The sequence below is a fragment of the Pelmatolapia mariae genome, linkage group LG4 (genome assembly GCF_036321145.2).
Source record: "Pelmatolapia mariae isolate MD_Pm_ZW linkage group LG4, Pm_UMD_F_2, whole genome shotgun sequence".
In the NCBI taxonomy this organism is placed as follows: Eukaryota; Metazoa; Chordata; class Actinopteri; order Cichliformes; family Cichlidae; genus Pelmatolapia; species Pelmatolapia mariae.
Genome location: NC_086230.1, coordinates 4,898,378 through 4,909,868, shown reverse-complemented (window position 1 = coordinate 4,909,868; position 11,491 = coordinate 4,898,378). Strand labels below are relative to the sequence as shown.

Here is an 11,491-nt window from a genome sequence, read left to right as displayed (position 1 = left end):
ACACAGACCTCATCTTTGCTAATTAGAAGTGGACTTGTGAGTCATCTTTAAACCATTTTACTGGAATCATATGAAACATAGACTCCAATTTGTACATGTAAATGGAGAGTCCTCTTCACCCACTAAGGTCAATTATGGAGTTCCACAGGGTTCGGTGCTAGGACCAATTCTATTTACATTATACATGCTTCCCTTAGGCAGCATCATTAGAAGACATAGCATAAATTTTCACTGCTATGCAGATGACACGCAGCTCTATCTATCCATGAAGCCAGGTAACACACACCAATTAGTTAAACTGCAGGAATGCCTTAAAGACATAAAGACCTGGATGGCCGCTAACTTTCTGCTTCTTAATTCAGATAAAACTGAGGTTATTGTACTCGGCCCTGAAAATCTTAGAAATATGGTATCTAACCAGATTCTTACTCTGGATGGCATTACCTTGGCCTCCAGTAACACTGTGAGGAACCTTGGAGTCATTTTTGACCAATACATGTCCTTCAGCGCACATATTAAACAAATATGTAAGACTGCTTTCTTCCATTTGCGCAACATCTCTAAAATTAGAAATATCCTGTCTCAGAGTGACGCTGAAAAACTAGTTCATGCATTCATTACTTCCAGGCTGGACTACTGTAATTCTTTATTATCAGGATGTCCTAAAAACTCCCTGAAAAGTCTTCAGTTAATCCAAAATGCTGCAGCAAGAGTCCTGACAGGGACTAGAAAGAGAGAGCAGATTTCTCCTGTTTTGGCTTCCCTTCATTGGCTTCCTGTTAAATCCAGAATTAAATTCAAAATCCTGCTCCTCACATACAAGGTCTTAAATAATCAGGCCCCATCTAATCTTAATGACCTTGTAGTACCATATCACCCTATTAGAGCACTTCGCTCTCGCTCTGCAGGCCTACTTGCTGTTCCTAGAGTATTTAAAAGTAGAATGGGAGGCAGAGCCTTCAGTTTTCAGGCCCCTCTTCTGTGGAACCAGCTTCCAGTTTGGATTCGGGAGACAGACACTATCTCTACTTTCAAGATTAGGCTTCAAACTTTCCTTTTTGCTAAAGCATATAGTTAGGGCTGGACCAGGTGACCCTGAATCCTCCCTTAGTTATGCTGCAATAGACGTAGGCTGCCGGGGATTCCCATGATGCATTGAGTTTTTCCTTTCCAGTCACCTTTCTCACTCAGTATGTGTTAATAGACCTCTCTGCATTGAATCATATCTGTTATTAATCTCTGTCTCTCTTCCACAGCATGTCTTTATCCTGTCTTCCTTCTCTCACCCCAACCGGTTGCAGCAGATGGCCCCGCCCCTCCCTGAGCCTGGTTCTGCCGGAGGTTTCTTCCTGTTAAAAGGCAGTTTTTCCTTCCCACTGTCGCCAAAGTGCTTGCTCATAGGGGGTCATATGATTGTTGGGTTTTTCTCTGTATGTATTATTGTGCGATCTACTGTACAATATAAAGCGCCTTGAGGCGACTTCTGTTGTGATTTGGCGCTATATAAATAAAATTGAATTGAATTGAATTGAATTGAACAATATGGCTCGCTGTGTGGTACAGACAAGCCTGAGCTTCAGTTTTGGCTTGCTTCAGCTCGATAACCACGCTTGCTAGCTCAAATATGCTTACTTTTGGCTCCAGAAAATCAAGACAGTCAAAAAGCTAAACTGAACAAAGAGTTCAAAAATACTGCCACCCACCAGGGTAACTCTCAGCCTCCTAGTGGACGCGCCTGTGGTATCAATTTGAAAAGCCGAGCTGAATTCCTTCAAGAGTTAGCGCCAGTTGATCACATCATGATGGCAGCTTTCAGGCTTTACAAACAATCCATAGTCTGTATACAGACAGCCTCTTGCTGTATCTGAGACTAGAAAAGCGCTCTGTAAGTTTCACATCATGCACAGAATACAAGTTACTGCACAGACCATCAGTGAATTGCTTTATTGAGTTTCCAGACAAATTTAACAACAGGCCCACTTAAAAAAAACAACAAAAAAAAACAACAGAGAAACAGGTAATCAGGGTCAACATCACAACATTACGGCAAGAGTAATAAAAAAAAAGGGCTTCGTTAGAATGTCCACAAACCCCTGAAATGAAACTGAGCGTGAAGAATCACAATAGTCACCTTCCCTTTTTAGGCTCCTGCAACACAATCCATCAACAGCAAATCAGGACGAGGAGGGGAACAAAAAATAAACAAAATAAACAAACTAACAAACAAAAAACAGGCTGAAACTTCAAAAAAGGGACAAGTATCATCATCAATAATAGTCACAGTAATAGATTGCTCGAATAGCGTGTATTGCACATGTGTACACATATATGCACTTTATATACATGTGAGTCAGCAAGAACTAGACACATGTTATATCGTCGCAACAGGCAAGAATCTGGAGAAAACAACAGCACAGACAGAGAAGAGTCAGGAATGTGCTCGTGATCAGTTTCAACAAAAATGGCGTTTCCCGAAAAGAAAAAAACAACGTTTCAGGCGCGAGCTGAAACGAGTGAAAGGTAACAGAGAGAACGTCTCCCCTCAAAAAACAGGAGGTAAATGAGGGAGAGAGGGAGAAGGCGAACCTCCTCTGCCTCCGTCCCACCCGACAGCCCAAATGTACCTCTCTCCCACCCCCCCGCCCCTGAACACCGCATGATAGCAGGACACTACATTTACACCACAGTATCAAACATATCAAGAAATACACAGTATCAACTCGTAGCAAAATAGTCCGAGTGTGTGTGACTGTGTGCGTTTCACCTCAGTGTCGTGTGGGTGGCAGCAGCAGTAAAGCTATGTGGCCTCCAGGCTGGGGAGGTGCCCTGACAACCCAAACCATCTCTCTGCATCAGCACGGTGTCCTGAAAGAGTTCTCCATTCCCTTCCCTCTTCTCTTTAGGCTCTTCCAGCTAGCGCAGTCAGCCCTGTGCTGAAGCAAGATCCCAATGTTTCCCACCTCAATCTGTGCTCATGAGTGTCCTCGACACCAAGCAGCAACCACTGCAGCTGAAGGGTTTGGCTGTCTCTTGGTGACGTGCTAAATCAACGCAACCACAAGTGGTTCATTCAGTTTTTCCAAATTAGGCCAAGTTTGTCCATCGCATCTGTCGACTACGATGACACAGAGGAGCTCACTCATGCTCGAATCTTGGACAGTAATGCTAATATGAAAGTTGGGTATTTTTAAAGATGAGCAAAGTTTAGAACTGTTCAGACCCATGTGTGAAGAAAGGGATAAACGTTTGTCGTCATATACTAATGGGGAAACTTTGGAAAACTTTGCTGGTGTCAAGTTTTGCTCGCTTGGCAATTCCGTTTCTAGATCCGACTGAGTTTGCAAGAAACCCATCTGAACAATATCTTGGGAGGATTTTCCTGTTATTTTTTTCCTAATTCTTTTAAATCTTTAATTTTTATTCTGGAACTAATAAAAACCACAAAAGAAGTCTGACCTAGCGAGATAAGGTAGCTAATCATGAGCTCTTATAGGTTTACACATTGACTTGTTGGGTCAAGTGACGGCAAGAATGTGACATTCTTGAAAATACCTAAATTGTTACCCAAACTTGATTTACAGGAAATCAACTAACAATTTTTTCCCTTTGTGAATGCAAGAACAAGGAAAATTGGAAAAATTGTGTGCACTTCCAAATCAAAGGACTTAGAAAACCAATATCTGATTTATTGGTTGTTTCCATTTTATTGGTTTCTCTTCACTTGTTTGCTTCTTGTTTGCATCTGAAAGGGAAAACTTACAAATTAGATTAGATGCTAATTGCTGTTACTGAACTTTTTTTCTAATTATTACAAAAAGCAAAACTACATTTTTTATATCATCTTTTCTAAAATGGAAAACAAAGTCTTACTGTTTAACTACATCAACTCATTCAGTCTTTTCTTCTTCAGTGGTTTAATAGTTTAGGCCAGCGGTCCCCAACCCCCGGGCCAGGGACTGGTACCGGTCCATGAGTAGTTTGGTGCCGGGCCGCGAGTATTGAGGCTCAGGTGTGAAATTCATGGTTTTCAGGGGTTTTTAGCATTATTTTTTTATCGTTTTTATCGTTAACTCGGTTTCCCTGGGTCTTTTCCCGTGTGTTATGAATAAATCTTCTTTTTTTTGGTACCGGTACTGGTTTTATTTTGTTGTATTTACCCGCTACACCTTAAAGGCCAGTCTGTGAAAATATTGTCAGACATAAACCGGTCTGTGGCGCAAAAGAGGTTGGGGACCGCTGGTTTAGGCCACAGTGACCATGATGCCCACAAGATGCTAGTCTAGTTATTGAGGGAATGGAAGATCCTTTAACAAAGTGAATCTTTTACTTGTTGTTACTCATTTTTATAAATATTAAGGTATTTTTCATCTGAACCAACACCTGTGGTAGTTGCTGCTTGCCTCCAAAGTTCTTTATTTGCTCCCTTTGTGCTTGCATGAACTCCAGTCGAGCTCAGAAGCTGACCCCGTGTAGCACTGCGGTGTCGGGTCATTAAAATGATCGACCTGTCCAGCTCTCGCTCACTCTACGGCCCCCACGAACCCGACGCAAGGCGCTGCTATTACTGACTGCGTGTTAAATGGACAAAATGCCCTTAGTGTTTACAATAGTACAAAAAGACTACACTAAACCACCTGGAAACACAGGTCAATAAATCAATCAATCAATACTGCCTCTCCATTCCACCTGACAGATAATATACACACTCAACCACACTGTGTAAAAAGGTACAGAGAGTTCCTCAGATCATCTGTTGCTATGGCCTTCTCGCTCTCTGTTCCCGTCACTGCAGTTCCACCACTGTGGTATTGCTTTAAATGGACGAGACCCAGAGGTAGCAGCGTCGGCTAGAACACCGCAAAGGGTCCTGGGAAATGAAGTTTAGTGAGGTTGACGATTACGTCGATCAGAGTTAGTCCCCTGACATCCCGGTATAGTGTTTCTGAGTTGAGTTTCAATAGGTTTTCATAATAGGCCGGTCCAGCTCTGAAGCTTCTGTGTCTGCTGAGCAACATGTGATTGGTCAGAATGGGAAAGTGGTGGCCAAACAGCAGTCAGCAGGCTTGAGCCTGAAGTTGGGTAGGTTGAGTTTTTGAGACTGAACAAACCTCAACACTTTCAAACATTCACTTTAAAGATTTCATGAGTGGTGCAATTTGACTGCACTTTTTTAATGATGATTTTTGAGGATTATATCATGTAACAAAGCACTCGCTCCTTCATTACTGTACTGAAAATAGTGGATTGTTGGCACTGATCCAGGAACAGCACACGATGCATTCTCAGTCATTGTCATTATTGTCACAGAATGGAAGCGAAATTTGTGTTAAAAGTTTTAACAGCCTTCATATGCGCTCTGTTCATTGGATGTAAGTCACCATGATATATAGTCGTGGTAATAAGAAAGTACGCCCTATGTAACTTCTAATGTTTCACATATCAGTACATAATCAGATAAAGTGCAACCTCAGAATCACCCCAAGGTCAGAGAAACTGACACAAACCCAGGCAGAGTACCTCAGGTATGAACTAAGCAATGTTGTAAAGAAGAGCTGTTCCTCCAACAGTGTGAGGAAATGATAGTCATACAGCAGTTACTGCTGCTTGTGCTTCTACAAACTACTGAATCATCCCAGCTTTTATTTATCTGACTTTGTAATGACCTCATTTAAAGAGCTGGTAACGACTCAGTCATTTTGTTTATGCCCGATACTTAAAACCTTAGAATAAACAAAGCATGTACTTTTTTTTTTTGACTCAAACTAGACTGTTAAAAAATCTGAGCAATGCTCTTAAGTCTTAATTTGAAAAAGAACAAGCTTGAAATGAGAAATCATCTCGACACGAGAATGCAACTAAACAATATGAGAAAACAGAAAATGAATCTATCAAGAAATTCTAATTCTAGGCAGATCTCCCTGTGATCTATTGATGTAACAGTGATATTGATAAGCCTGCTGAGTTGCACATTTTTCTGCCAGCTTTGGCTACAGCCGCTGTGTAGCTTTCAGCCTGGATTATATCTTTAAATTCCTCATATTTGTTTAGGATTATATATGCAGGATTCTATTTGCTCCTATTAGAAATAGACACCTTTAGACCTGTGTCTGTTCACCATTGGAAAACTAGTGATAACATCCCAATTTGAATATGCACAAACTGAGAATCATGTAGTTTTACTGTTTAACAGCAATTCAGGCAATCCAAGTGTCAACCTGGACTTTTACTGCTAACCCCGGGTCTGCAGGCATGCAGCTTCCTGATGTGTCCTCAACAGAAAAAGGTCTTCTCCATTAAAGTTGGTGCAAACCACGTCCAATAATACCTGAGGAAGCAGGTTTTCCTCGCTCTCAGTACTTACTGTATTTATTCTTATTTTATTTTATTCTAATTTTTGCTTCATAACTTTTGCACTGTCCACTTCCTGCTGTGACAAAACAAATTTCCCACGTGTGGGACTAATAAAGGTTATCTTATCTTACTGCTTACTCACTTTGTGTTATTTCACCTTGATTTTAATCAGTTTGTAGTGAGTTTATTCAAGTTTACTGTGGACAGCTGGGGATCAAATACCAATATCCCAGTCCAGCCTCGTGGTCTAGGCTCTGGCTGATCCCCTGGTCCTCACCCAGGACCACTTCACCTTGACAGACCCTACAAGGGGCAACAATGACTTCTGAACCCATGGGATCACTCAGCCAAAGCCCTCCACTGTGGTAAGGTGGTGATTATGCTTTCTGGGTGAGGTGTTTTGGGCATGTCCAACTAAATGTGGGGCAGAACCAGGGCACGCTGGAATGGGAACACCCATTTATCACCCCAGAAGAGATGGAGGGCGTGGCTGAGGAAGACCGCCTTAGCATGTCTGCTTAGACTGTTGCTGTGACCTCTAGAAAATGGATGGTAGTGAGTTTAACAGCATTTAAGAGGTCTGACTGTCATCCAGCGAGGCTGTTTTCAACACTCCTGCTGTACCTCATTTCACGATCCATCAAGTGACTATCATTGTTTCACTGCTTCCTGGATCAGAGCTGATACAAACCTAATGTATGAGAATTACAGGGCTCATGATTTGGTACCATCGTGTGATATGTAGAATGAATACTACAATCTCTGGAGGAGCTAGCTCCATTTGGACTACAAAAACACATAATCACTGGACCAGCCTATTTTACTCAGCCATGACTTTTGACCTTAATATCACCTTTCTGTAGTTGCTGCTGTTTGCCTGAGGAGGGCAGCGCTGGTCCTGCTAGAAGAACTAGAGCTCGCTGACCACCCCCCTTCCAACACAACAATATTCAGCCATCCTGAGCATCTGTAAACAAACAAACAAACAGGTCGTGGTCTGATCGCATCAGACCGTGTGCTTACTTCCTGTCAAACAGCCAAACCTTTTCAAACTTCAAATAGAATATATTCAGAAATCCAATCTGATTGGATAAAACACTGTTTACATATATATATTTATATAGAATATTGTTTTTGCTTTTTTATACAAAAAGAGAAAGTCTTTTGTGGTTTTATACATATGTGTATGTACAGATATAGAAAAGTGACCACACCAAACCTGCTGTGATGTAACCATGGCCAACAGGACAGGAGACGCTATTTACACCAAACAGGAAATATTACAATTCTTTAAAAAAAAAGAGAGAGAGAAAGGTAACGTGGGACGTGGTGGTCACTGCGGTGTTTCAAAAGTACAATCCCACAGTCCCCTCCTTCAAAGAAGAAGGTGCAGGGTTTAGGTCACATGACTCAATCAACACAAATGATAAAGACAGAGAGCGAGGGAGAGAGAGGACTGATGGGTGTTGCAGTTTCATTAGTTACATGAATCCTGCTAAAGCTGATCTGATCCTGAGACGCTTCCACCAGATTCCACAAAAGTCTGATTGAATATTATTTTAATCTTACTACTAATATTCAACTGAGATTTTTACTGGAGAGTTCTAGTGTGTGAGGATGGCTTTAGAGGGTTTTCTTCCCTCAAAAATGTGAAAAAAAGCAAAACTCAGTCTTTTGGAATATAGCCAGATATTAAAAAATAGTCAATAAGCAGAATATGTATTTACATGAGCTCATGAGTCTCTCTCTCCATCTCTCTACAGGCTGCTAAATAGTGAGACTGGGACAAACTAAGGCATCCAGATGAAGAAACAAGGACTCAGAAATGAAGTGACCAACTGGATCAACAACAGCGTGTGTGTGTGTGTTTGTGTGTGTTTAAAAGTGTGCTTCTTCAGTCCTGATCAGCTGGTTGCTGTACTGAGGTGCTGCGGTGGTGGTTTGTGTTTTCTGGACTTAGTTTTAGTTTTTGTGGACAGAAAAAAAGGCACCTAGTTCCTCCTCCTCCTCTGCGAATATTAAAACCGGTTATTTCCTCCCCCCTCCAACGGGCAACCCTGCGCTCGACACACGCAAGAGGACCAGTCGTCCGCTTGGTGTGCGACATTTAAGATTCAAGTTTTTCCACAGTCATCGTCCCTCAGTGGAAACAAAGGAGCAGGGATGGAATAAAAAGGTCACGAGAATGATTGGAGGGTGGAAGAGAACATTTCAGTGGTGCTGTGTACAGGTGGTCAAATATTCAAGGGTACATGATGTGTATCCTCGTCCGCGCTCCCTCTCTGCTGAGCCCCACGGAGGTGCTAACAAGTCGTCTGCTCCTCCTTGCATGGACGAAACAGTAGAGAAAAGAAGTGCATCCATGTTTTCGAAAGACACGGTTTCTCCTCCGTTAAGTTCTCCTTTGCCAGTTGGAGTCCTCCACAACAGCACGACTGCGCTCTGTGTGTGTGTGTTGTGTTTACCAATGCACACTCCATGGAGGAAGAGGAAAAGGAAGAGAAAGAGAGGTGCTAGAAGGAGGCGTAAGTGGAAGTTTGGTGTGCTTCTTGTTTAAGCTCCTCCTACAAAACGGGCTCCTCTTCCATTGGTTCCTCTGTGGACCTGAGAGAAGGTCAAAGCAAAACAACATAAATGAATAAATACAAGCCTGAGAATTTGTTTGAAAACATGATTCATTTCATTTTATTGTGAATTACAACACTAATGTTCTTGGATGACATGCGTGCTCTCCTGGCCCTGTAGCATAAAGCTTTCACTGTGCACTGCTGACCTGCTGGTTTCTGTGCTATCAGGAACAGAGCCTGGCTGCTCAACATCAACGCTCAGAGACGCCATGGCGCTGACCGTTTCCGCCTCATCCTTTTCTGACTGGCCTTGAGCCCCCAGGGGGCCGTCGAGTAGCGAGTGTCCACTGGTCTGAGACAAACTCTGGAGACAGGACCAGTGTTTACCTGCAGGGACACAGTGAGAGAAAGAAATACAATCAGGAAGTTGAGAAGATACGATCTCATGGGTTTCTGGCAGTTTAGCGAGCGTTTCTTACTCTGGATCTCTATTACTCTCTCCAGGGAGGCGTAGGCTTTTGGACAGGGCTTCTCCTGAGGCCACTGAAACATAGAGTCACACTGACGGAGACAGAGAGAAGGGAAAACCAAAAAATAAGTGCCCGATACTTCAAGAAAGTCTGCTAACCAGTGAGGAGTGATGTTCTCATCACTGAATCACAGAACAGGCTAGCTAACATGCTTTATTCTCTTTATTAGTTTATGAGTTAGTGGGTACTCTGGCTTCCTCCCACAGTCCAGAGACATGCACTACATGGTGTGAATGTGGTTGTGTGTGTATCACAGTGTAATCGGCTTCATAGCTTTTGTCCCAGTAAGAAAGCTACGAAGCAGATTTTCCATCATTTGAGTGAATTTATTCGGACAAAGCAGTAATTACAATGTGCGCTCAGTCACCTCAAACCATTACAAAACCTTGTAAACACTGGTGTTGCTGTTCCATATTGTTGTGGCTAACACCTCCAGGTGGTAAAAGTCTAAGGTTAAGACATAAATATTAGACTCTGACTCTCACCGGGTCTCCCAGAAGCGCAGAGACACAGGCCTCCGATGCGTCACAGATAGCGGTGAGGTCATGACCGCCCTCCAGCGCCATAACAACCCGCCCACCCGCCAGACCCATGAGCAGCTGCGTTAGCTGACCAAAACCTGCCAACACACAACCGTCACATGTGAGAAACACTGCATGTGAACCATAGTCACATAGACTCCTCAGAAGACGGCTCTGTAGAGAGACAGCATGTTTCTATTTTTTTTTTTTACTGTTGAAAAACAACTAAATTAAAACAAACTAAAGGTTGTACTCACATTTGGCAGAGACATTGTAGCCTCCCAGAGGAGACTGATGACCCTCCACTGCATCGAAGCCTGCTGACACCAGGACCACATCTGGACTGAACTGTTGAGCGATGGGCATCACCACAGTCCTACACACACACGCACACACGTTTTTACTTCACTGGATGCAAATAAATTTTTTTTTTGCCAACAGAATTTGATTCCACTTATGTTGCAAACCTGAATTAACACCATTCAAATGCATACATGGTAGTACAAACATCACGAAACGATGAAATCTCCACGTTGAAAAGTTTTACCTAAAAGCAGTGAGGTACTCCACATCACCCATTGGGGGATCTACTCCTCCGGTCCACGCTATGTTCACATTAAAACCAACACCTGCACCTGATCCCACCTGCAGACAGCAGGACAAACAGGGACAGAGCAACAATCATCATCACGTGTCTTTAGCCATTCTGTTTGTAAACTCTGCTGTCTTTGCATTTCTGTCAGTTTCACTTTGTGTCTGTGAGCCTCCAGTTGTCTGTCTGCCTGTTCACCATCAGTCAATCTCTCTCTGTCTTCTTGTTGCTTTTCTGCACAGTTCTCAGTCATTGGCCTCCTGCATCCTGCAATCAGGTCTTTTCTCTCCTGTGACCATATTTGCCATTTAAACTCAAATAGCCACCGGTTCTCGTTGATTTGCCTCTTGTTCGTTCCTGTGCACTACATTATGCAAGTGGAGTCTTTTTGGCCAGTTTGGTCAGCCAAGGTTGAAACTTTTGGTTTGTTGAATCCTCACAACCACAGAATGACCGGTGGGATTGTGTGATTACCTCCTCTGGAGCTCCGCTGCCAGGAAAGAAGTTTCCGTCGTCGTAGCGATGGAGGGAAATGTAGAGGACGTTGGGGTCACTGTAGAAGGCCTGCTGAGTGCCGTTGCCATGGTGAATGTCCTGCAGTGACATATCACAGCAGCGTCAGAGAGAAGGTCAGAGGGAACGTATGGTACAGACACAGTGGACACACAGGGACGGGTTAGCCTTTCACTCAGATTCATTTCCCTTTTAGTTTAACTTTTTAAAACCTTTTAAAAAAATGTTTTCCCAAAACTCTCAGGGATCGTCAAGATGCTGTTTTGGTAAATGTGAGACATGCCTTTGTTTTCTTTTTGCTCTAACTGTTTTTCACTGGAGTCTTAAAGCGTTAGAAACGGCTTTATAACCATTTCCAGACAGATAGATGGAGAATACTGCAGCAGCTTTCTGAGAGTTAAAGGGGGATAAATAGAA

At 42.8% G+C, this 11,491-nt stretch overlaps 1 protein-coding gene across 2 annotated transcripts in view; it reads right to left on the bottom strand.

Annotated features, from left to right (window-relative positions):
* Positions 1-1,929: 1,929 nt before the first annotated feature.
* hdac5 (histone deacetylase 5) overlaps positions 1,930-11,491 on the bottom strand; it is a 67,108-nt gene continuing 57,546 nt past the window's right edge. For both annotated transcript variants that reach the window (XM_063471174.1, XM_063471173.1), the window contains 7 exons: positions 11,036-11,155; positions 10,517-10,614; positions 10,227-10,345; positions 9,934-10,067; positions 9,398-9,479; positions 9,125-9,305; positions 1,930-8,955 (listed from right to left, as the gene is read on the bottom strand). In XM_063471174.1, coding sequence (XP_063327244.1) covers positions 8,916-8,955; positions 9,125-9,305; positions 9,398-9,479; positions 9,934-10,067; positions 10,227-10,345; positions 10,517-10,614; positions 11,036-11,155 — 774 coding nt within the window. In that variant the 3' untranslated portion in view covers positions 1,930-8,915. The remainder of the gene's footprint in view (positions 8,956-9,124; positions 9,306-9,397; positions 9,480-9,933; positions 10,068-10,226; positions 10,346-10,516; positions 10,615-11,035; positions 11,156-11,491) is intronic.